The following is a 26,666-nucleotide window of genomic DNA, read 5'->3' as shown; positions in this document are numbered from 1 at the left end:
ACTGTTAATATTAAAATTGAAAAAAAATCATTTCAGCTGTAAGTTATCTATTATGTAGATTTATTATTATGATGGCTAATATTTAAAGTTTATTCTAAATCAATTAGAATTATAAGAATAAATATTTTATTAAAATAATGAAGTACTAATATTTGGGAGTGCTATCCACCACAGTTATTTTCACTAATTTGGTGAACCAATGAGAGAATTGCCCTTGTTGTGTCACTCGCAGTATTATCTCAACCCATTAAGCTTCCAATAAATTAAAAAAAAAAAAAAACACTAACATTTGGACTAAAAAACACTACTTAAAATTTATATATAAAAAATTAAATAATGCATACATATTTTGAGTCTAAACAGCGAGTACTAACAATGTAAGATACATGTTTGAAAAAACTATTAATTTTTATAATAATATGTTATAGGGACATCTTGACTTTTCAAAAAAAAAAAAAATGCCCGAGTATATAGTTTTACCTTGAACTTTAACTTTTTACTTTAACTGTTTAGCACCCTAAACTTTTCAAATGGTTAATTATAAACCTTAACTTTTATTCAATTGCCCTAAATTATAAGAAAATAAAGGATAATTGGAAAAAGATCAATGAATTACTATTTTTCTCACTTTATCACTCCTACCTCACATTATTATATTGTATCTAAAATAGGATAACATTGAACAAAATATCATTTATTATTGTTTAGAATACTTTAAACAATAAAATAATTACTCTACAACAATTTATATTTTTCAACGGGTGAGTATATATCTATATATTGACACCATAACTAGGGATGGAAACGGGACAGTATCCGCGAATTTTGAGCTATCGATACCCGTATTTGCTTAGAATTTTCCAACATGTATATGTCTCAAATCTGTTTAAATATCCGTTTAAGTACTCATATCCTAACTCGTTTAAATTTTTACTATCCGTACATATTACAAACTCGTTTAAAGTATTCTTTAAACGGGTAGGGTATCCACAAATTTTAAACTATCCAAACTTGAATTTATTTAAAATACATCTTTTACTAATAAATGGATAGGGTAGTTGAGGGTAACCATGACCAAACTCGTCTAATATAGTAGACAACATCTTGTGAGTGCCTAGAAACCAATACTCATATCCTATCATATCCATTGTGTATGTAATTTCACTATCCGTATATGTCTCAAACTCATTTATAACTATCCATAGTCTCATTAAACGGATCACAAAAGTGCGAATATCCTAAAATACTTGCCTCGCTTCCATTTCTAATCATCACCAGAATTAAATTGCCAAAGGTGGACGTGGCATGTTTGTATGGTAAAGGGGATTAGGAATCTCTTTTGTAACCTTTATGTCATTATGCGCGCTTATATGTATATATAATTAGTTTTCTCAAACATACATCGCACATTTGTGCATATTCGTTGGTTTTTACATATTGCAAATTAAATGTAATTCAATTTTTTATATAATTTTTTTATCATAAATGGCAATATTATGAATTGTTTGTATTAAAAAAATCCGAGAGTATCTATAAAATATAAAAAAGAATATTTTATGAAATAATAAAACGAAAAATTTAATAACTAAATAACTTATTAAGGAAATAATATATTATTATAGTATATTTATTATGAAAATAAAATTACTTATCAATCAATTTAAATTTTCTTATAACAATTTAAATTTAATTAACTTAATTTTTTTTATATATAATATAATACCATAAACTACGTATACTACTAAATATGAGCAACTAATATTAACTATTATAATCAGTAATAGTTATTTAAATAGAGAAACAAAAGAGAAACAAAATTGGTCCTTATTTAAATATTTTTAATTTAAATCTTTTACCCTTTCTAATATATATTTTTACATGTAAATTAAACAATATTTATTAAGATTTATTTTTGACCCTTAAATAAAATAAAAAGACATTTTTCTCCCTAACAACGGTAAAAAACAGCAATTTGAAGGGTATTTTTGGAATAAAAATTTTATATTGTGATTTTTTTAACTCTTAATTTAGATAGAAAGACGTTTTACCCCTTTATAATGCTTAAAAAAAAAAAAGGCTACTTGAAGGGTATATTTTGAAATAACAAATTTATATTATGATATTTTTTTTTGTTAATTGTTAAATAAATTAAAGGACATTTTCATCCGGTAAAAAAATGGAAAATTTGAAGGTTATTTTTATGAATAAAAATTTATATGTTAACTATAAATACCTTAATAATATTACTTTTTTTCACAAAATCAATTCTTTTTCTCTAAACTCCATTGAATTTCTTCTATCATTTTTTTTTCCTGATATAAATTAAGTGCAAGTCCATTTTTTGACATGTCTCTCAATTTAAATTTATAAAAATTAAATACTAGTAAAGAATTTTAAATTTTTGTTTTGTGTAGTTATAATTTTTTAATAAATTTTAAAAAGATTAATTTACTCTTTTAGTCTTTTTTTTTAATTTAAGACTATTATTTGTTATTAATTTTTTTATTTAGCTAAAAAAACTAAAAAGGTTAAAAAAAAGTTATCTAAATTTAGTTTCAAACTGGAACCAAACCAGAACCGTCTTTAAAACCATCTAAAAGCTGTTCGATTCCAATTTCACCTTTTATAAAATTGAAACCGGTGGTTTTGAAACCATAGTCATGCCTAAATATCTATATTATATAGTATAATATAACCAATCAAAATTAAATTATCTTTATTTTTAACTAATAAAATTAAAATCTTTAAAGATATTATATTATAACCATATTTAGTATCCATCAAATAGTATTATCATATTATATTATATTACCATATAATATAATATTACTACCATATTATATTATATTACCATATCCATCAAATAATATTAACATATTATATTATATTACCATATAATATAATATTACTACCATATTATATTTTATTACTATATCCATCAAATAATATTAACATATTATATTATATTACCATATAATATAATATTACTACCATATTATATTATATTACCATATCCATCAAATAATATTAACATATTATATTATATTACCTTATAATATTTAAGTAAACATACTAGGGATAGTGTATTTAAGCATCATCAACACAGAACCAAGAAACACAAAGAACAATACAATTTAATATCAATGCCAATTATCACTCAACGCCGTTATATGGGGATCGTGGTTTTATGCTTTGTTTTCTTACTCATTTCAGGTAAAATGTCTTTCTTCCCTTTCCATCTTCTAAATGCATAAGCTTCCTTTTCTTTTTTTTTTTTTTTTTTTTTTTTAAATGAACCTAAAATTTAATGAATTGAAGACAAAAGATTATTGCTTTAGTTTAATCCTTACTTTATTAGGGAGCTAGCCAAGGTTCAGTTTGAAATTGTAAATGAATCAACGCAAATGGAACTTTTGGAACCATTGAGATTCGAAACTAGAATCAAATTCTAGTTGAAATGAAGGATTTGGTTTTGATTTTAAACCAATTTATAAAAGAAAAAGAAATTTTATTTTGAAAATTGATCGAGAAAATTAGTTGAATTTGGTTGGACTCCTAGAACCAAATTAAAAAAGGAAAGACCTAATTCAAGTTTCAATTCTTCAATTTGATACTTTTTATACTACAAAATAAAATTCAATTATAGATTCATTTAAGTAATTATTAGCCTTTTGCATCGTGTACATCAGTTAAGATGTTGTTTTGAAAATGACAAAAAGAATAAATTATATAGTTGGATTTTTAAAATAAAATTAATTAAAACCATAATCAAATATTTCAATTATTTAACAATTTAATAGAGTGAAAAAATTGTATGCTTAATTATCTTAAGGATTCATATTTTTTATTTTTCATATTATTTTTATTAATGACTTTGTGGCAGGACCGACAACTGCTCTCGTGGGATCTTGTTTGGGGACATGTCAAAATTTTCCAAATTGTGAGCGGGCTTGCCATGCTAAAGGATTTCCGAAGGGAGGTGCTTGTATACCTCTTTCTCGTTTTGCTTCAGCCTGTTGTTGTAAATAATAGGGGTTGAGAGGTCTTAAGTTTCTATGATAAGGAAAATAATTAATCCATAAGGAAAAAAGTCTCATGTTTTATTAGTGGAAGTATAACAATAAAATTAAATAATAACTACTCGTAATTTCACGCTTGGATATTTTATTTAGATAATAGTAATTATTAAATTTTATTTTGAAAAGGTTAATTTTGTTGTTTAGATTGAAATTAAAAGCAAAAGTATTTGATTAAATAATGGTCTTTGCACGCAAAATAATGATATTTATATTTTTTTTACTTATTTTTTTAATTTTACATTTTTAGAGATTTTAATACTTGAACTGTTTTAGTTATAATAGCGTAGCTAGGTGAAGGCCCACGTTTTGCTTGGATTGCTATGTTATTCTACATTATATATATTATTTAGATATTACTTTGTAAGAAAACCATAATTAACTAGACCTTGATTAATTTAAGAATTTTATTATTTTTATTTATGCTTTAGATAAAATTTTCAACTTGTTTAAAATGTTATATATTTTAAAATAAAAATTTTAAAATGAAAATATTAAATTCTTAAAATATCAATAGATATTAGATGTGAACGATACAAATATTGATTAAATTTCAAAATATATATTATTCTTAATTTTATAGTTTTAGAAATATTAGATTATTAGATTATTAATTTTAAAGTTATTCATGATTTTTTTGCTAAATATTAAAGACATAATTTACAATAATAAAATATTAGATTATTTTCAAGGGAAAAAAAAAAAAAAGATGATTATCATCTCACCTGAATCATAAGCAGCAACAACAACTAAGTTTGTTTTCATTCCAATTTTTTTTTTGAAATTATTTTTTGCTAGATATAGTCTTTTAAAGTCGTTAAACCCGCATGAAAAAATAAACCGTGAAATGAAATATAGAGATTTTTGTTCCCAAGCTTTGGTATGGTGAAAGAAACTTCCCATTGGATAGAGCTTCAATAAAAATATCCTAAGTCTCGCAATAAACTGCTCAATGACTTAAAAAATACTTAAGTATCAAACTAAACATTAAAGTTAAGTTAGAAATCACTTAAATGGTTATAAAAATAAAATAATAAACGACTCAGGGAGAAACACTTATGAATTTATTGGAATATTAACATTTGTAATGACACAATATTGGAATAGGAACAGTCTTATTATTCAAAAGGGATCTATTTCTATTTTTACAAAAATAATCCATCCAAACAATTTATAAAGTACAGGCTGAAACAGATGAAATCAAATGAGTGAATTAGTATTTTAGCATTGTAGTTGTCATTCACCATCCCAATCTTCAATATCTGCATCAAAGAGAGTGAAAAACTAAAATTCCTAACCACCATAAGTTCAATCATTGATTAAAATTATAGCAACACAAAATCAATAAAAACCAAATGAGTAACATTTTTTATTAGACATTTTCTTACCAATCTTTTCGTATTCTTCTTGAGATTTAAATGGCTTTACCAATTTACCTTCACATGTACATGTATACACTAAATTCAATTAATTTTTAGAGTTTTTAATAATGAAAAAAAAATGGTTCTTTTACAGCCCATTTGGAACAAATTAATCATGGTTATAGAATTCATTTATAAATGAATTCCAAATAGAATTTATTTGCAAATGAATTTGTCATGTTTGGCATGCTACAATTTAAAATAATGGATTCAATTGAATTCCACAAAATTATGCTTGGAATAAATTTTTAAATAAAAATTCATTTGTCTTTATTACTTATAACATCATTAACATAATAATTTAATAAAAATAGATAACAAACACCAATTATATACATTTTGTATGATATAATAACTTGTCATTGTTTTTATAAAAATCTAAATAATAAATTTCGTATAAATAAGTACACTAATATTTCATGCTAATTAATTAATTATATAAGCAGTAACATTCATCATAATAACTATTTCTAATTGATGTAAAAAATTTTGTTGATTTAAGTAATTAATTTGGAAACTAAAAAAAATTAAGAACTTTACTATTGTTTTTAATTGCATATGAAAATAATTATTGAAGTTTTTATAGTTTCATAGTAATAATAACTAACGTTATTACTAGACTTAAAAAAAAAAGTAATTACTGGCTTGAAATTTTCTAAAAAAATAAAAAATATAAATATAAATATAAACTAACGTCATTATTATATTAGAAAAAAAAAACATTGTTATGGTTTGGAATTTTCCAAAGAAAAAAATAAAAAGGAAAAAAAGTAAAAATAGTTGAGTTTATGGTGGATGGTAATTTTGTCAGTAAACATTTCAATGGTCAATTCTGTGGAATTCATTTAAAAATTCCATCAATTTTAGTAAAATTTGAGTTAGGCATATCTAATTCCATAGAACTCAATTCGTATAATTCAAATCTATATTTTGTTACATTTCAAACACAACATTTTGGATTTCCAAATGAATATCACAAAATTTTGTGGAATTCATTTATTCCGAACGGACTCTTAGATTTCTGTAAGATGACCATTTTATAGCTCAAGAAAGCGCTAGAATTCTGCAATTTTGTAGGATACATAGTTGATGAGATAATCTAAAATTTAAAAAATCTTTAAAATTTAATATATTGTGTTGTTATAGATAATCTACATAGATAAAAAAATTATAAAATAATGTTAATAAAGGAGATTAAAAATCAAAAAAATTGTAAAAGAAAAAGATATTAAAAAAGAAGATTAAAAAATTAGAAAATTTGTAAAAAAAAAAAAAAAAAGTTAAAAATACCTCCAATGGCATTTTATAGTACAATGCTATAAAAAAAAAATTACAACTTCTTAATTCCAAGAAAGAAAAAACTCAAGAACAACTAAGAAAGACACAAAAAGAATTCCATGAAAGTTGCAGAAATGAGATCCAAATATTTCTGAACCAAGGAACCCACTTATAGGGTAAATAAAGCAAAACTCAATAATTTAAATATTGATTTACAATAGTATATATGTAATTATTATGTAAAAAATATATATTCTCACGCCTTAATAGCAGATTAGTGAATTACCTTTGTTATTTCTTGGAATTTTCATCAACACCACCCATTCCAATATTATGAGATATTGCAATATCCCATTGTGGCTTAGCTCAAATTTATTTTTATTTAAAATACTCTCAATTATTTTTAGTTCTTGGTAGAGATCCTTGCTCTGAGGGAGTGTTTGATTTTTATTTGTGCCAACTTTCATGGCCATGGGACTATTTTTTCGGACTCACATATTCTGGTCCAGGCTTTGAATTCTGGTTGCTTAGATTCTTCTATTTTTTTATCTAGTTCTTTTCGATTATAAGCAACTTTTAAGGTCTAGTCTTGATATTAAAATCAAGTGGATTAGGAAACAAGTAAATATGACTGCTCATTAGCTTTCGAGAGTATCTATTCGTTATGTCTCCGAATGTGGGATGAGATTCCCGCTTGATTTTACTGAATTTTGTCATTTGTCTGAATGAAGTTTGGATTTTTTATTTTCAAACAAAAAATTCATTTAGTATAAAGTTATAAATTAAAATTATTTTCGAAACAAAGTACTATATATAACAAAGCAATAAGTACACTGCGAGCCTTCATCTAATTTCACTAATATTCCTTGTGATAGGAGTTTTTAATGTGCCAATTAAAAATGTATTTATTATAATAAAGAGCAAAGATAGTTAATTTCTTGTGAAATAGGTTTTAATAATTATAATTAATATATATCTTCAATTTAATTGTTAACCGATCAAATTAAAACTTACATTATAAATTATTAAAAATAATTATATTATTTTGCTACGGTATATAAAAAATAATAAAAATTTTAATATTAAATAGGATTTCGAGAAACTTTATTGTTTACCATAATTATTTTATCAAACTTTCCTTGTTTACTTACTTGTTTAAATTAAATATTAGCAAAAAAATCAAATTGATTTTTTATACTCTCTATTATATTTAAATTATGCATATTTAATATATAATATATTTTTTATTTTACCGAATTGAATTCTTATATTTTTACTATATTTACTATATTATATAATTTCTTATTTTATCAAATTGAATTATTAAATTCTCGTCATATTTAATATATACTTTATTTAGTACATAATATAATTTCTTATTTTATCCATTAGGATATAGATTTAAAGAGAAAAATTAATATAATCAATAAAATTAAATTATCTAATTAATTAGATAATTAAAATCCTTAAAGATATTATATCTTATCATATTTAATATATATCTTATTTAGTATATAATATAATTTTATATTTTATCCAATAAAATTTAGATTTAAATGAGAAATTAATATAACTAATCAAAATTAAATTTTTGCTAAAAACAATAAAATTAAAATCCTTAAGGATACTATATTCGTATCATATTTAATGTATAATTTATATAGTATAAAACATAATTTCTTAATGTATCCCATGTGTTTTAAATTTAAATAGAAAATTAATATAACGAATCAAAATTAAATTATTTTTATTTATTAAATCAATAAAATCAAAAATTATTAAAGATATTTTATTCTTAGCATATTTAATATACTTTGTATAGAATATAATATAATTTTTTAATTTATCCTATAGAATCTATCTTTAAACAGGAATTTAATATAATCAATCAAAATTAAAGTACTATTATTTTCAACTAATACAATTCAAATCCTTAATAATATTTTTGTCAATCCACAATTTAATAGGAGCATTTTTGGTAATCTGAATGTTTCTTCTTCTCATTCGTACTTTTATATATACTAGTCTTTTTATGATATGTGTTGCACTCGTTATTCATACTCATTGAATTTTTTTATGTTATTGCTCACTTTTACTTGTTATTTATACTCATTTTTATTTTTAATTTTAAATATTGATTATAATTTTTGTTTTATATTATTTAGATTTCATAATGTTAAAACAAAATTTCATATAAGATTAATATAAACATAATGATTAATTAATAAACCAGCAATGTGTACATACACACATATTGCAGTTTAATATATATCATCACTTATCTAAAATTCATTATAATTGTATATAAACGATTCTATAATATCACCTAATAAATACGTTTCAATATGTATAGATCATATATAGATATAACAATAAAATATTATATATATTTTTAAAATTAAAATTTTCAATTGTTTTTCATCCCACACACATATGTTCGTTTTATTTAAAAGTAAATTTTATAAAGTAAAAAATTAAAAATTTTGAAAGGTATTTTGCAAATTCTATTGAAAAATTATTTTTTAAAAATATATCCAATCAATTATACAGACATAAAGAAAAAAGAATACTATGAGAAAATATACTTTTTTTTTCTTTTCTTTTTTTTATCTATCTCCCAAATCAAATATTTTAAATTATAATATAAAGAGAAATAAATATTTTAAAAATAAAATATCAAAATTTTCAAATGACTCATCCTCATATATATTTATTAAAAATAATTTAGAAAAGATAAAATTTTGAATTTTGAAATGCTTAATTATTTATATATATTTATTTAAAAAATAATTTTAATAAATTATATCCAATCAATTAATAAAATATAATTTTTTATTTGATCATGATTAAAGTTATTTTAAGATATTCAAATTTCATTAAAGACGCTATCGAAAATCTTATTATTCTCCGCTATTCTCATATTTATATATAGTATAGGTAAATGATGTAAAGTAGTAAGCAATAATTGTATAAATGGCTAATTTAAATCATTTTAGTCATGTTGGATCGCCTCACAAATCTAAAATTACTTAAACTCTACATATTTAGTCATGTCAGCTTTTCTCCATATAGGTCTGCTTCTTCCTCTTTTAAACTCTTCATTTGGATGGAAGCAGAATGAGTATTTTAAGGCCCGCTTCGGTTCGTTTAATAAGGATATGAGTAGTTATAAATGAACTTAAAATGGATATGATATTAGAATTTCTACCCATAATAATTACGAATAGGGTACAAATATAGGTCTTTAGGTACCCGTTACCCGTCACCTCTATATTAAACGAGTTTGGTCACGGGTACCCACCGATATTTATCCATTTATTAGTAAAAGATGTATTTTAAATAAGTTCAGATAATTTAAAATTTGCTAATACTCTATCCGTTTAATGGATATTTTAAATAGGTTTAGAATGAATATGGTAAGTAAAATTTTAACGGGTTCAAATACGGGTACTTAAACAAATATTTAAATGGGTGCGAGTAGTAAATTTTAAATGGATACAGATATGGATAGCTCAACATTCGCGAGTACCTCGCCCTCTGCTTTAGTCCCTACTCTTCATCATCAATGTATCACATTTATAGACTAGGCATATAGGGTTTATATGTAGGATAGACCAAACTATCTCGGACCTCATTATATTCCCAACTTATGTTATTTGCACCTTTTGTCGAATGTGGGCATTTTAATCTTGTCTAATCTTATGTGATTATCTATCCATCTTAATATTCACATTTCTTCAATATTCATCTCATGAAATATATTAAGTAATAAGCTATACACAAGAGAGGATGAATTGTGTATTATAAAAAAATTGGCTTTTAAGGACATTTTCCAAACACAACAAAAGCAATATATTTTTCAGTCAATTCTAGAATATAAAAGCATATAAATCACTTAAGGATAAAAGTAATCTATCATACGTAATCAATCATCAAGTTTGAAAATTCTTCTGATTCCAATTCACTGAAACGAAGCAACTCTGCTCAAAATAAATTTGTCCAAAGCAATTTCAATCACAAAGATGCAAAATATAAGAACATAAATTAATTGATTAACCAATATTCTAGCATATCAACACAAAATGTGTGTATGAGTGAGTAATTTCAAGCAAAGTCATAAAGAGAAAGAAAAGAGGAGAAATTAATACAAAGGATTTATAGTGGTTCGACACTTAACTCATCTACGTCCACTCCTCAAGAATTTATCTTGAGATTCTTGACTAATCCTCTTTTTAAGGATAAGAGTAAAGCCTATTATAATAGAAATAGTCCTATCACTTAGAACTAACCATAACCCGCAATTTTTTTTGTAGAAAAACTTATGAACTTAACTTCTAGTTTTTTTACAAAAAAACTAGAAAACTTAAACCTCTAGTTTTTTTAAAGAAATAGGAAACTTAATTTGTTTTTGCAAAGAACAAGCAAATTTAACCTTTAATTTTTGGCAAAGAATTAGAACACTTAAATTTTAGTTTTTCTAAAGAAGTAGAAAACTTAACTAGCTTTTTCAAAGAATTAGCAAACCCACAAGACTTACTCTCACACAAGATGGGTGCTTGAAAATCCTTATAAAAAAAATTTATACAAAGATTTCACTCACAAATTTGAGATTTAAGAATTCATATCTATTCTATATTACAAAACCTATAATAGATAGAAAGCTAAACCATAGTTAGGCTTAGGAAAAAAAATTTTAAAGATGAAATCAGTTTGATTTAGAAAATCTCTCTCTCTCTCTCTCTCTCTCTCTCTCTCTCTCTCTCTCTCTCTCTCTCTCTCTCTCTCTCTCTCTCTCTCTCTCTCTCTCTCTCAATAGAATATGTTCTTCTCTTACAAATTATGCAATGAAGCAAGAAGAAAAAGACAGGTGAGAGAATTTGTATTTTGAAAATTTAAGAGCAAATAATTTCTCATAAAAATCAATTTTTCTCTTCTTTTTATAAAATAATCATGAAAGTAAGAAGAAGAGAGATGAGAGATTTTGAACAATTTTTTTCTCATGATTGTAGAATTTTTTCAAGTCATGTTTTATACACAAAAGCAATTTTTCTTCCCATGAGATAGAAGTAGGTTATGTTAGAAAGGAAGAGAGAAGAAAAATGAAATTTGATTGGCAGGATAGAACAGAAAAAGGTGGCTTTGGGCTTTTAAATAGGTAAATGGGTAAAAGAATAAAGGAAAAGCCTAAGTGATTTGAAATTTCATTTCCCATTAAAAATCTTTTTATATCACAAACACAAATATTTAAATTTTGAAAAGTAGAGTTTGTGAAATATTTTTCATTTTAAGTTTTTTAAAGCAATTTTTTTAATTAGAGAAAATCTTTGAAGTGTCATCTTTGAAAAACTAAAAGAAAGACATTTTTAGATGTAGCTTAAAATGATATAATATTTCTTCCTATTTTAACATTGAATAATTAATCCTAAAAATATCTAAGCCATTCTTTCATATAGACTTAGTGCAAGTATACATAATAACAAATTCAATTTATTAGTATTTTGTTACTCATCAACAGACAGGTGTAAACCTTGAGCCAATGTTGAGCATATGGAGCCCAATGTTCACTCCTGTATAACATTACAAGCGTCGTCATCGTTCTATAGAACTTGCCTTTCATTGTAATGTCTTATTCTACCGAAGCTTCCTTCCTTAAGATGTAATGATAATGGGAGACTTAGAACTAACCAAACTATTCTCGTATAAAAAAAAAATCAAAACATAGTAATCATGTTTAGGCTTAATCATAATATTTAATCTCTTACAATAAGGTGGAGACTTAAGGGAAATACATGGCATAAAAATAAGCTTGCTTGAAACTTTAAAGTGAGGAGAAAACTAATGGTGGATCCATGAATCAAGTTTAGGGGAAAAAAAAAGTTCAAAAATTTTTACAAGCTAAATAAAAAAAAATTGGAACTAGAGAGGCGATTGTCACCCCTCCCTCCGCCATTAGAGAAATCCAAACTACTAGGTTTATTTAAGACTTTTTCAATCTCAAGGCATTCTATTCAAACTCTAACAAGCATTGTTGATCTCTAATAATTCAAAATATGAACCGTTTGATTCAATGTAAAATAATAAAAAATAAAATTTATGATAAATTTTAAAGTGTTTTTATTATAAAAAAGTAAACCAATATTACAATATGACAAGATATTATACATTGTAGGTCCTGATAGGTAACACCGACTGGGGTTCATTTGAGTTTCATAAAATTTTTGACTTTTCAAATACCAGCAGAAGCAATATGATTTTCAATGAAAATAATCTTATCACTTAGAATTAGCAAAGAACTTGTAAACTTATACCCACTAGTTTTTATAAAGAACTAGAAAAACTTGACTTATTTTTGCAAAAAAATAAAAGAAAATAAAATTTAAAAGTTTTAATCTTATACAAGATGGGTGTCTGAAATCCTTGTAATAAAATCTTCACACAGAGCTTTTACTTTTAAGATTTTGAGATTTAAAACCCTAAATCTATTATAGATTACAAAACCTATAATAGATTGACAAATATGCTTTATTTAAGCTTAGGAGACAAATTTTTTTAAAGGCGAAATCAAATTTATTTTTAAAAATCTCTCTATAGAATTGATTATTTATCCTCTTAGAAATTAAGAAGAAAAAGAGCCAAGATGAAAGAGTTTGAAATATGAAATTCAAAAGCAAATATTATCTCTCATACCTTGTGAATTCTACCAAGCCAAATTGTATTAGAAAGAAAAGAGGAAGAGGGAAAAGTTGGCAACACGCTTTAGAAAAAGAGGAAAGAGAGATTTGGGCTTAGATAGCATAATTTAGGCAACGGGTCAAGTCATTGAAGAGCCCAATACAAAATTTTAATTTCCCTCAAAATCTTTTTAGATAGCAACTACATATTCTAAGATTTGAAAAGATAGGGTTTGTGAAATAATTTTTTCCTCTAAGTTTTTCAAATAATATTTTAATAAAAAATCTTCTGATTACTACTTTGAAAAACTAAAAGAAAGATATATTTTATATACACTTAATTATGCATATCATTTCTTTCTATATTCGCAATTAGCTATTAACCCTAAAAATAATTAAGACATTAAGCATTTTATTCTCTAATTCTTCAAGTGTGTCTTTATCCTTGATTGTCAATAGTAGGATTAATTTGAATCTTCAATGTATGATCTTGTCAGATATAAAATTCTCGCAAAGACTTAATACAAAATCCATTTAAATCAAACAATTTATTATTTTGTGGTTTTTCAAAATAAAGGGTTGTAAGACCTTTGAGCCAACATACATTCTACAATAAGTTATTTTTGTTTTTTACCATATGATAGAAGCTACTATAAATATTATCAAAGTGAATGTTTTGATCCTAGCATTGAAATTTCATATTCCATGGTTTGGTTGAAAAGTAAAATTCATGTATTTTGCAAAATATTTTTAAATAAAGTTAAGTGGTTTAAATTATATTATTAATAAAAAAATAAAATTGAAAAATCACATCTTCAAAGTGAGATTTCTCTCATTCCCGTGAAATTGAGACCATGATGGAATTTATCAATTATATGAATTGCAGACTATATATTTTCTCAACTAAATGAATTAATTTAACAAATATAAATTCCACCAATTCAATCTATCTTTTAAGCAAACTTTTTTTTAAGAGTTTAATATATATATATATATATATATATATATATATATATATTCTCTTAATGTTACTTTATTTTACTTTTTTTTTACTGTGCATCGTACCGATATATATTGCTAGTTTTTTTTTAATATAATCTAATCTCCTCAGCCGCAGTAAAAATGTTAAATTTACTTAAAACATCCAATTTTCACCTGCTTCTCAAAATGGACTCGTAATCTGAACTTGTAGAAACAATGACATACATAGAATCACTGTCGGTTAATTTATGGGCTGAAAAAACATTAGATAAGCCCAAATGTAGAAAGCAAAGTCCTGTCTTTCACACTTTAAACTAAAAACTGTGTTTTCCATTTTCTTGGTTTGCTCAAAATCCCAGTTTTTGCCACATAAAAAAAAAAAAAAACCCCCAAACTAAAAAGACATAGAAGAAGAAAAAAAGGAAAACCCGAAGACCAAAATTCCTTCCGTCTCTCTTCTGATTAACCATAACTGATCTTCTGCGCTTTGTATCTGGATTGGATTGGATTGGATGCGATGCTTATTCCTTCTTAAAAGCTTCTAGCCGTTGTTTAAGGTACGTATTTTTTTTTTGCTTGTTTTTATTTTGATTTCTGTTAATCGAAATGGGAATTTTTTATTCTTTAGTGGGTTTGTTTTGATTACTGTGAATGATTTGGTGGTTTAGATTTTAAAGCTTTCTAAAGTGTTTGAAGTTTACTATTTTGAGTTTTTATTTCGAAATTATTTTTTGGCTAATGCATGTTTGTTTCAATTTCATATGGTAGATATTGCTTTAGAGTTGATTGAGATTTGTAGTTCTTTGTTATTTTTATCTTTTTTAATTGTGTATTTTCTTCTTTACTACTGGTTAAATCCCTCAAGATTGAATTTGAAATGGTTTTTAAGTATATGGAATTTGAGACAGTTTGAGTGTATCAAAATTGTCCAAGAGAACTTGAAGGAAGATTGGCAAGATTTAAGTGTCTTAATAAGTTCAGTGAACTTTTTAGATGCTAGCTGACAGTTGCACCAATTGAAGCTGTCATTAACAGAAGCATCGGGTCAAATTGTGTTTTATTGCTTACTTTGATGTTTGTGAAGGTCCTAATGAGAATATATTATTCAATTATTTCCTCTTGTTGAATGATAAGGAGTATCAAGCTTTAGCAACTATATATTGCTTGATTTTAGATGGTCTTATTGGTTGTTGGTTATTATTCAACAACCTGTTCTTGTCTCTTTTAGTTGGTTTCCAACTTGAACCATCTATTTGTCATGAACTATTCGAATAATTGTGACCATGGACATTGTATGTGGATTTGTGGATTGCTAGAATATGATTAGCCATGTGCTACAGAATGCATAATAATGAAATTAGATGAATTGAATGTAGGTGATAAATCTGCCTTGTAAAAGCGATAAAAGAGGAGTGTTCTTAAATCATACCTAGGCCTGAGGCACACTCAGGGCAGTGTCTGTGTCTAAGGTACATTGAGGCAGGCCCAATCTGGCCATACAGACCTAGAAGTGGAGCCTTAGGCTTAGCTGTGCCTGTATTTTTAAAATTCTTTTTCTTTATTGTTCTAACTATTTTGTGGAAATGATGATCCGGTATTTATCTTTCTTAGTTAATCTTGATTGTTGATTAGATTTAAGAACTATATATGATTTAAGATTTGATTGTTGATTCAATTTTAAATTCTTGACCTAAAATCTTATATATTGCATCTTTTCTTTATATATATGTCAAACTGTTGTTTTAGAATTTTTAACAGAGCTTTGACTTGTCTTTGATGCTTAAACTGTGGTTACTAAAATATAATGGGATGTGATGTGCCACTTATTTTGATATTTGTTTAGTTAGTATATATATTGAATTCCATATTTTTTGATAATGTGTAATTAGTATCTATTTGATATTTTATTATTCAACTAAGTGTATCTATCTATCTATCTATATATATATATAGATATGCACCTTGTATCCAGTAGGCAGTCACCTGGCTATGTGCATTGCGTTTCAAGCTCCAGGACTCTTTGTGCCTTAGTGCACCTTGGGTCTTTATTCGTCATGGATAAAGAGTATGTTTGATATATTGTAATGAAGTGTAATGTATTGAATTTGCTATATGTTGTTTCATTTCATGTTCATTCTGTTAAATTCCATTATGCTCAATCTGGTAGCAAAACACACTCAAAGTTTGTCCAATATCTCTTTGGTTCGAGACTTTCATAAAACTTTTTCTTTGCCCCTGATTCTTCTCTTGAGGGATAGATTGTTTTCTTGTTAAATTTCTTTGTTGCTCTGTGTTGTGTTGAAAGTTGTAGATTGAGGGACACAGCCTTTCTCTAGAAAAGTAACTTGGATGTGTCTTGATGACCCAACGTAATTCAAACTTTGAATGATGAAAGAAACGAGAAAGAACTTATTGGAATTATTAGTTTAATATACTAGAATAATATGATTTGTCTTTTTCTTTGTGCTCTTTGATGTAGGCCATAGTTTTGGAGATGGATTTGAACTTTAGCTCGGACAGACTTTAGCTTGTACCAAAATGCAATTCAGTAGTTTTTAGACTTTGCACCCTAGAATGCTAAAACTAGACTAATTATCAGCCATGGAACTATATTTTCTGAATTTAGGTGCCATTGCTGTGTTGTTAGTCCAGGTCTAGCAGGTGTTAAATTCTTTTTGTATAATTTGGCTCATGCTAACTTATAAATTCCAGTTTCCTTACCAATTAGTTCACTTGCTAACATAAATAAATCGATGTGTTTAGCAATGAGAAATCTGAGGATATTAGCATGTCACGGCCTTCTCAATTTTTGCTCTTTTTTTTTCTCAAGTTAAATGAGGAGTTTCATCCTATTTTTCTGAATCATGTTTTTCTGGTTAGCATCTACAGGGATCTCTAACTTTTTAAAGAAAATAAAAAGTGATGGCTAGTATAAATGCATCAACATCTTTGGTACCCTCTGATATATCGGAGCAGAGAGTAATAAATTCTGCAGAAACAAACACGCAGACATTTCAACCTCCCCCAAACCAGCAAAATCGTAATTCTTTAGATGGTCCTGTGGCTATCCTCTGGGACATTGAGAACTGCCCTGTACCCAGTGATGTCCGCCCTGAAGATGTTGCTGGCAATATTAGAATGGCTTTACGGGTACATCCTGTAATTAAAGGTGCAGTTATGATGTTTTCTGCATATGGGGATTTTAATTCCTTCCCTAGGCGAGTCAGAGAGGGCTGCCAAAGAACCGGTGTTAAACTCATCGATGTCCCTAATGGTAGAAAAGATGCTGCTGACAAGGCTATTTTAGTTGACATGTTCCTCTTTGCCCTCGACCACCCACCACCTTCTTCCATCATGCTTATATCTGGAGATGTTGATTTTGCTCCAGCTCTCCACATTCTTGGACAACGTGGATATACTGTGATCCTGGTTATCCCTTCTGGGGTAGGTGTCTCATCTGCTTTGTGCAATGCTGGTAAGTTCGTTTGGGATTGGCCTAGTGTGGCTCGTGGGGAAGGCTTTGTACCCCCCTCAAAGGGTTTGAGGCCTCCATATGCAGGACCACCTGACATTGCTGGGTATCTCATGGGGTGCCATATAAATGACAATTTTGATGGCCAAAATGAAGAGGAGGCAATTGTATATAGAGGACTCTCACAAAGCTATTACAACTCAAGAGATTTTTCAGTAGTGTCACAGTCTTTGTCCGAATACAACTGTAGTTCATCAATAGCCATGCCTTGTTTCCCTACAAGTATGAGATCACAGAGTCTGCCATCTGGTTTGAATGAGGTATCAACTGGTCCTGTTTTCTATGATGACCAATATCATTCAACTATGTGGGTACAGCCTGGTGACATAAACGGTCTGAAGGTGCAGCTAGTTAAATTGCTCGAACTATCAGGAGGATGTTTGCCACTTACCCGTGTTCCTGCCGAGTATCAGAAGCTCTATGGACGGCCTCTTTATGTTTCAGAGTATGGGGCATTCAAGCTAGTAAATCTTTTCAAGAAAATGAATGATGCATTGGCAATAGATGGCAAGGGCCAAAAGAAGTTTGTCTACCTTCGAAATTGGAAAGCAAGCCCTAGTGCACCTCCTTTAGTTCTAGCGAGGAAAGATGGGAAAGGAAAAGGGACTCAAGAGGAGAATTTGGGTATTATGACGGGATGCGGCTCTTCAGATGAGTTCTCAGATGAGGAAAGGGTGGTAGTTGAAGAACTCGAGGAGAGGACAAACAACGGTAAGATTAGTACTGGTACAACAGCCAGATGTGAGGATTTTGACCAAAATCTTGAGCAATTCAAACATGAGTTACAGGAAATTCTAGTCAGTTATTCTTGTCGGATTTTCTTGGGTTGTTTTGAGGAGATATATCAGCAACGATACAAGAAACCACTGGACTGTCAAAGGTTTGGTGTGGATGAGCTGGAAGAGCTTTTTAATAAGGCGAGTGATGTTGTTGTCTTACATGAAGAACCAGTAAGCAAGAGAAAGTTCCTGGCTGCAGTTGGTGGTTAGAGTTGGAAACAGTAAGGAGCAATCTATCTTGGAATGTTTTTTACATGCATATTCAAGACTCTCTCATACATCTTTCTTCATAATTCCTTCCCCTTTGTTTTATAAGTGGTAGGAGAGGCTGGATCACATTTGTTGTTTTATAAAATATGTGTCCTGCATGGATTTGAATGTTAATTTTGAAATTCCCATGTATGCCTCTGTGCCTCGTCATTGTAACTAATCAAACCTACTAATGTTTAACGTCTAGCACTGCTGCTTTCTAGCCTTGATGGTTCAAGTTTCATTCCATCTTTGTACTCTGCAATCTTGCCAGTTTGAGTGATTATACTGAATTATTAATCTTGTATAGGATTATTAAAACTTGGATTATTTGTTAATACTTTTGTTTGTTGGGAGTTACAAGCTCCATTTTCTTTGTCTCCTTGTGCCGTTTGTCTTTTCTTAAATCTTCTTTATTTTTTTTGTATTGGGGTGTTTCTTTGAGGAGTTCTGGAAATGGCCTCTGTTGTTTTTTATTCTGAGTTGTCTTATGCTGTGAATCCTCTTCTTGTTGTTTTAGAAGAGTTTCACTTTCACCTATGGCAAAAAGGGTTGCATTAGGTCATATCGACTTGAATCTACCTAGCTAAATAAGTCCATGTTTTTTTTTTTTTTTTTTTTTTTTTTTAAGAAATTAGACTGAATTGAAATTATTCAGAACAAAATCTTACTACCAGTTTTGAAAATTTGAAAAGATCAGCATAAGACGAACCGTTCCAGTTCAATTTGATCTTGTCGGATGGGCTGGTGTTACTTTGGTTTTAACAGATTTTTAGAAGCGAATCAAGGAACAATAAGTTTCAATTTTTTAAGTAAATCGAAATGAGACCAAATTAAATTAAACCGACTTGATTGGGATCAATTTTTGGCGCTTTTGCCAATGAGTATTCACTGCAAGCAGTGTTATTAAAATCGGCTCGAACATTCATCTGATTGAAGAATTATATGAATGGGTTATTGGTTTAATTAGCGGTTCAATGCTTCAATTAGTAGCTTATAAAAATATCAATAATATATATGTATTCAATAATTATAATTTAAAATAATTATAATATAATAAAGAATAATTAAATATTAAACAATCAGTCTGATCAACCATGTCTATATGGATCATCCGGTTAAACAATAGGTTAGCTGGTTCAACCCAGCTCTCTTCTTTAAAAATTGGTTCAATGTTGAATCGGGTTCACCAATTCTCCGAGTTGACGTATCGAGCCAGACTAATTTCAATGTGTCCATGCATCACTAAATCTTAGTGCTCGCTCCATGAATAATGATAAAGTGAAATAAATATTTCCTTCGGCTTATAATTTTTATTCTAGTTTGATTTGCACACAAATAAAAAAAATTAGTTAATATAGTTAAAATTTTGTTTTTTTTAATATACCCTTATGTTAATAGTCACTAAATTTAAATTATCCATATTAAATTTTATTGAAATTAATCAAAATATAATCACATATTTGATTAAAAAGAGTTTTTTTTGAAGAGTAACTAAAGTTTGATATTTTAATTTTATTTATACTATCAAAGTTTGATTAATAATAATATAGAACTTTGACTATTATATTCATTAACAATAATTTGTAATAGTCTTCTCATTTGTGTGAGGAGTGAGAGGTCTTGAGTTCAAGTCCTCTTGACCACAAGTATTTTCACCAATTTGGTGATCTAGGGAAAAGTTATTTCTATTGTGTAGTTTGCAGTGTTATTTTAGCTTATCGAGTCTGCTAATGAATAAAAAATAAAGAATTTGGGTTGGATGAAAAATGAGAGTAAGTCAAGAATTATAGAATGGAGGAAATATTAAAAATTAAATTTATAAATGCAAATATTAATGATTTACATCGTTAAACTAGATTAAATTAAACCAGATCATATAATTCAGTTCATTATAACTTTTGAACTATTTTTTAAGAAATTGGTTCAACCCATCAATTTATGATGATATGCTTCAATTTTATATTACATTTGAATTTGTTAATTTAAATTCTTGCAATAAATTTGACAAAATCTATTATTTAGATTTAATAAATATTTAATTTGTTAATTTATAAGAAAATTAAATACTTAAAAGTAAAAATTTTAGTTTCAAATATTTTTAAGCATCTAATATTTCAATTCCCATTAAACTTATTTTTATTTTTAGTAAAAAATTAACTATCAAAAATGAAAATTTTCAACATTCATAAAATCCAAGTGCACGAATTCAGTGCAACATTTTTATTATTTATTTGTCAAATAGTCTATGCTTATAGCTATATACAACAAAATATAAGCTCCTATTATTTTAATAACTTAGAGTATGTTCCGCAATACTAGCTATTCTAGTAATTGTTAGCTGTTTAAATAGTGGTTAACAGCGAAAATGTTCGATAAAAATATCTGTTTGATTGGCAATAAATTTAAAATGACAAAAAAGGACATTAAAATATTCACCAAAAATTTTCAATTAAATTCATTATAAAAAAAATGATTTCATTATACCTAAATTTTCAAAATTTAAAGGAGCAAAAAATTGAAAAGTTCACTATTTTATAAATAAAATGGAAAATTTTTAATATTTTAGGGGATCAATATTTTTAATTTTTAATATTTATTTGAGTTTAAATACAAATATATAAATAAATTTTTTTTTTATTTTTAAATATAAATAAGTCAAACATAAAGATAATAAAACACGTAATGTGAATAACAAAAGGATTTTATATTAACTAAGGATAAGGTAGTAAAAAAAATTTAGTAAAAAGAGTAAACGCTAAACGTTAGTTAAGATAACATTTTAGAAAACACTTTGTAGACCTTCAAAAGCTACTCTATATATTAAGTTACCGAATACAATAATTTAGAGAAACAGTGTTTTGACTAGTTAAAAATATTAAACGCTACTCTAAACGCTGCCACCGAACACGCCCTTAGCGTGAAGTGTCAACTTAGTACAAGGACTAGGTTAAACATTCTATACTTGGCATTCTCCGGCTAAACCATTAAAAAATTCTAAATTTTGCTAGTATTTTTAATTGCACTGTAAATGTAATTTTTTAGTATTCTGAACTTCAATTTTAGTTATAATATCACTATAATTTCAAATTGTATCTAATTTAAGAAATAAAATATTATTTTCTTTGGACCTACATGGTTAGGTTAACTAAAAAACTCAACATGTAGCAACACCCTAACTAATATTGGTTAGGAGTTTTTTTTTTAATTCATAAAAAGTCAAGTAAAATAATAATTTTTAGTTACTTACAAACACAAAATATTAGTTTAAGTTTTTATTTTACCATTTTTTATACATGAAATTTTAGTTATGGTTTAAAATTATACTTAATTAGATTTCTTATAAAAATATATTTTATTCATTATAGGATAATTTTATTTTTAGTGAATCATTACTTGTTGTCAATATCATATAAATAAATAAATAAAAAGTATTTTATTTTTAAGATGAACATATTATTTTTTTATTTTAATATCGGGTATAATTTTAAATTAGGGTGTTATTGTAACTAAAATTGAAATTTAGGATAGTAAGAAGTATAAAGTTGAATTTAAGTTACAATTAAAATACCCTTAAAGTTTGGGGGTTTTTTTTATGATTCAGCAGCATTCTCCTCCAAAGATTGTCAATTTACATGGCTTGACAATCAAGAATTATTTAATATTATTTTTTTTTATTAACACAAATCTTGAACATGAAATGCCTTGATTATCTGGTCCAATAATGATATTCTTGGCTGAAACAAACAAAAGGATTGTAATTTCCAAACCAGAGCAATTCAAGCAAATAACTCAAGTTTTAAGGGTTCCTAGCTGAAGCAATTCCAGAGACAATGGGACTTCTAACCACACGAGTCCCATTAACCTCATACCAACTCAAGAATCCATAATTCCCAGAATAATCACTCTCTGGTCCAACACTATCAACTTCCAAGTTAATTTCCACAGTCAGATTAAACTCAGCTTTGCTATATTTTCCCATAAAGCTAACTGTTGTTGGCTGCACAACAGCTTTCATGCCCGGCGGAACTTCCACTACAGCCTTATAAACGGAGGCAGTATCCGCCACATTCAGCAATACCCTTTTGAATGTAGAGGTAGTTGTATTAGTCTTGTTTAGTATAACCATAAAAGAAGGATAATTAAGATCCAAACTAGCATATTTGCAGGTAAAATTCAGCGTTCCGGATATAATTTTGATCTGCTGACTTGTGTAGTTCAATGCACACAAGTAGTTGATATAATCCTCCAATTGAATGTCATAAACTAGTCCAGGATCCATAGCTTTATTAGGATTCAAATGTCCTGCCCCAAAATCAAGAGGAGTTCCTTCAACTCCAGTAGTCATATCAATGATTCGACCATTTGAATTGTCGGTAACATATGCAGTAGTCATCATTGCTGATCGGATAGCAGCTGAGCTCCAGTCGCGGTGTGTAGCTTTGAGCAATGCAGCCACACCAGCCGCATGAGGGCAAGACATTGAAGTTCCTGAAAGAAGAGCATAATCTGTTTGCAAATAATCATCTTCGCGAATGGGTGCGAAGCCTCTGTTAGGAACCCATGCTGCTAAAATGTGATACCCAGGAGCTAATATATCAGGTTTGAGAATCCATGGAGATCTTTCGTCAGGCCCTCGTGAAGAAAAGTACGCTACTTTTGGAGCTGGAGTAATGCCTAACAATGTTTTTCCAAACTCAACACTAACAGTTGCATTTGTTGTGTTGAGTATATATTTCTTTATCAAGTCTCCATCTTTTGTGCTCACTAACACAATTGGTTGATAGAAGTAGTCAGGATGTTCAAATTCTCCGTCATCTTCACTAAAGATAGCACCAACAGCTCCAGCAATGTCTGGACCGTATCTGTCTGTTTCAGATGTTGTCTTACGAAACAATGATGTTTCATTATCATGGTCACAGAAGATGAACTTGCCTGCAACATCTTTAGGATCTAAAGAGTTCCAGTCACAGATTTCCTTGCTTCTATTTCCATATCCAAAATATACAGGAATCCTAGATACAAACAAGTTTTCCGGATATATGGATTGTCCGGTGAAGGTCATATCTCCATTTCCAAGAGTAATATGAGCTCCAAACTCACGGTCAATAGTTCCAGCACCAACTGTTGTCAGCCAAGGAGCTCCATTAAGCATTGTGTATCCATGAGGACCCCCATTTCCAGCTGAACATGTAACAAATATACCTTTTCTTAATGCTGCAAATGCTCCTATGGCTATTGGATTCTTGAAGAAAGGCGTTTCAAAGAATCCCAGAGACAATGACATGATATCTACTCCATCTTCTATAGCTTGATCCATTCCTGCAAGTACATCAGTTGCAGCAGCATCATAGTCATCGTTATCGGCTCTATAGAACAGTACTTTATACATAGCTATCCTTGCTGCTGGTGCCATTCCAGTTGCTGTGCCTTGTGCATAACCGAAATAATCAGCACGTTGCACCCGGCTACCGGCTGCTGTCGAAGATGTGTGAGTTCCATGACCCATGAAATCCCTGGGAGAATCATAGTCATCTGTGTTTGATATATTCAGGCCATACTGTTTCATTCCTTGACTAAACTTTCGTGCTCCGATCAGCTTTTTATTGCAACGAGAAGCATTAAATTCAGCTCCAATTTCACATATGCCTCGCCAGCGCTCTGGCACTGGAGGCATGTGTTTATCATTGAAGCTCTCACTTTCCGGCCAAATCCCAGTATCAATAACACCAATTATGATATCATCACCGAACTTGCTTGCTGGCCATAGTCCAGTGTGCTTGTTCAGACCGAGAAATTTTGGGGTATGGGTAGTATGGAGATGACCAAATGATTCTGGAAATGTAGCAACATGACTAGGCAATTCTTCTAGTTGGTGAAGGTGACTTTCAGACAGTACAGCACTGAAGCCATCAATCACATGGTTATAAGAATAGAGATGGGTAGGAGAGATACCATCTGGTGATGACAAAGATGATAGTGTTGCAATATACCAATCATGATGAGAAGAGAAAGAAGCTGGCTTTGCTGATTTGTCCATGTGGATTATGTAAGTCCTACCACTGGTTGATGTAGGCAGTGATTTAGCAATTGAGAAGAGGAGGAAGATAGCAAGAAGAAATTTGGAAGGAGAAAACTGACCCATTTTGCAGGTCAGTGGATATTAGATATGAGAACTTCAGATTCCAAGGTAGAATATATACACACACTGTGTATTTCAAGCCAAGAACTTAACTTTGTTCGATATAATCAAGTAAAATTTTTTTATATAAAACTTAAATTTATAGTTATAACTATAGTTAGAAATCAATTAACAAAAAAAAAAAAAAAAAAAAAAAAAAAAAAAAAAAAAAAAAAATTGAAAGAAAGAAAGATGATTGTAAATTTAGTATCTCAATTTTGTTCATTATGGATAATACTTGCCTGTCAAGTACACTTGATTGGAATTTATTATCCAAAAAATAAAATAAAACTATTTACTGTATTTTTTATTTATTTCTCTAGATTAATATATACTCCATCCCATAAATTTTTTTTTTTTTTTAAGAAAAATAACGCAAATTTCATTAACTTAAGAGTTCACATCATCTAAGACAGAAGGAGAAATAGAGCTGAATCTCCTCTACCCAAATATGCTCTTCTAATCCTAGAGAAAGAGCAAGCTTAGCAAGGAATGTGCTACCCTATTTGTTTTCACTTGCACATAAATTAAGAAAATTTACTTAATAGAGTTAAACTACAATTTTTGCTTTGTTTGTTTACTAATTTACACTCATGTTAATACCCATTAAAATTAAATGATTCATATTAAATTTTCTTTAAATTAATTAAACTGTAATCAAATATTTGATTAAATAGAATTTTTTTTAGAAGACTAAAGGTTGATATTTTAATTTTGTTTATACATTAGGAAGAATGATATTTTAAGACAACAATTTGAAATGGATAAAAATAGAAAGCAAGAATTATGGGACCAGGGAGTATTTTTTTTCTTATTTCCTTTTTCTCCTTTTTTTTTTTTTTTTTTTTTGGAACAGAAGAAAATTTTAAAAGAATTTTGGACTTTTTTAAGGACAGAAGAACAATAAAAAAATTTTAAAAATTTTCTAGGGTAGTTTTGTTTTATGCTAGTACATCTCGACAAGAGCCTCTTGGTTCTTTGATACCTTAAATTTTCTGAGTTTTTCTTAATATTTTTAATGTTAATATAATTTGATGATTTTCAAAAAATTTTTTTTAAAAAAAAAACATGAATTCAAAGGATTTTTATGTTTGATACCATTTGTTAACGAATTATCCATCTTCATTTTCCTGCAAAATAATTCAATTAAATGCACTTAATTGATAAAAAAAAAAAAAAGTTTTAACACTAATATAAACACTAACAAAGTGAGGCACCTATATATAGTTATACCCAAAAAAATGAAATAAAATAAAATAAATTTAACCTATTGTATCATGACTATACAAACTATTATGATATAACTGCAACAGTGATCATCCGCCGGATTCCATTACAATAGAAGCGCATCTCTGAGTAGTAATAATAATAAGTACAAAATCACCTGTCAATGGCTAGAAGTTATCTAAAAAATAGCAATTTTGATCTGAATAAAAGCTTTGATATTTACTATGCTGGAATGCAATGCAGTATCTGCATTATACATACAAATTAGCAT

The 26,666-nt window shown here is 27.7% G+C and overlaps 2 protein-coding genes and 1 long non-coding RNA gene across 4 annotated transcripts; 2 read left to right on the top strand and 1 right to left on the bottom strand.

The window, feature by feature from the left end:
* Positions 1 to 3,096: 3,096 nt before the first annotated feature.
* On the top strand, positions 3,097 to 4,160 carry LOC119370059 (uncharacterized). Its single transcript, XR_005177636.1, has 2 exons — positions 3,097 to 3,213; positions 3,884 to 4,160. It is a non-coding gene; the product is annotated as an uncharacterized LOC119370059 (long non-coding RNA).
* Positions 4,161 to 14,791: 10,631 nt separating this feature from the next.
* On the top strand, positions 14,792 to 19,225 carry LOC105639493 (Putative endonuclease or glycosyl hydrolase). 2 transcript variants are annotated; one of them, XM_012223570.4, is made up of 2 exons: positions 14,792 to 14,984; positions 17,308 to 19,225. In XM_012223570.4, the coding sequence occupies exon 2, from the start codon at positions 17,350 to 17,352 to the stop codon at positions 18,946 to 18,948; it is 1,599 nt and encodes a 532-aa protein (XP_012078960.1). In that variant the 5' UTR covers positions 14,792 to 14,984; positions 17,308 to 17,349; the 3' UTR covers positions 18,949 to 19,225. The 2 variants fall into 2 exon arrangements, with proteins under 2 accessions (XP_012078960.1, XP_012078961.1); XM_012223571.4 differs by having other exon boundaries at positions 14,839 to 14,984; positions 17,317 to 19,225.
* A 3,486-nt stretch (positions 19,226 to 22,711) lies between these two features.
* On the bottom strand, positions 22,712 to 25,156 carry LOC105639496 (subtilisin-like protease SBT1.7). Its single transcript, XM_012223575.4, has one exon. It carries the CDS (start codon positions 25,130 to 25,132, stop codon positions 22,787 to 22,789), a length of 2,346 nt encoding a protein of 781 aa, XP_012078965.1. The 5' UTR covers positions 25,133 to 25,156; the 3' UTR covers positions 22,712 to 22,786.
* Between the last annotated feature and the right edge of the window lie 1,510 nt (positions 25,157 to 26,666).

Source organism: Jatropha curcas, chromosome 6 (assembly GCF_041381405.1).
Source record: "Jatropha curcas cultivar XTBG-Jc1 chromosome 6, XTBG_Jcur_1.0, whole genome shotgun sequence".
NCBI lineage: Eukaryota > Viridiplantae > Streptophyta > Magnoliopsida > Malpighiales > Euphorbiaceae > Jatropha > Jatropha curcas.
The sequence above is the reverse complement of the archived record's forward strand: the minus strand, read 5'-3'. Positions and strand labels throughout refer to the sequence as shown.

What these genes read in the sequence shown, in the direction of transcription:
- LOC105639493 (XM_012223570.4), top strand. Translation starts at nt 17,350, where the DNA reads ATGGCTAGTATAAATGCATCAACATCTTTGGTACCCTCTGATATATCG.
- LOC105639496 (XM_012223575.4), bottom strand. Translation starts at nt 25,132, where the DNA reads ATGGGTCAGTTTTCTCCTTCCAAATTTCTTCTTGCTATCTTCCTCCTC.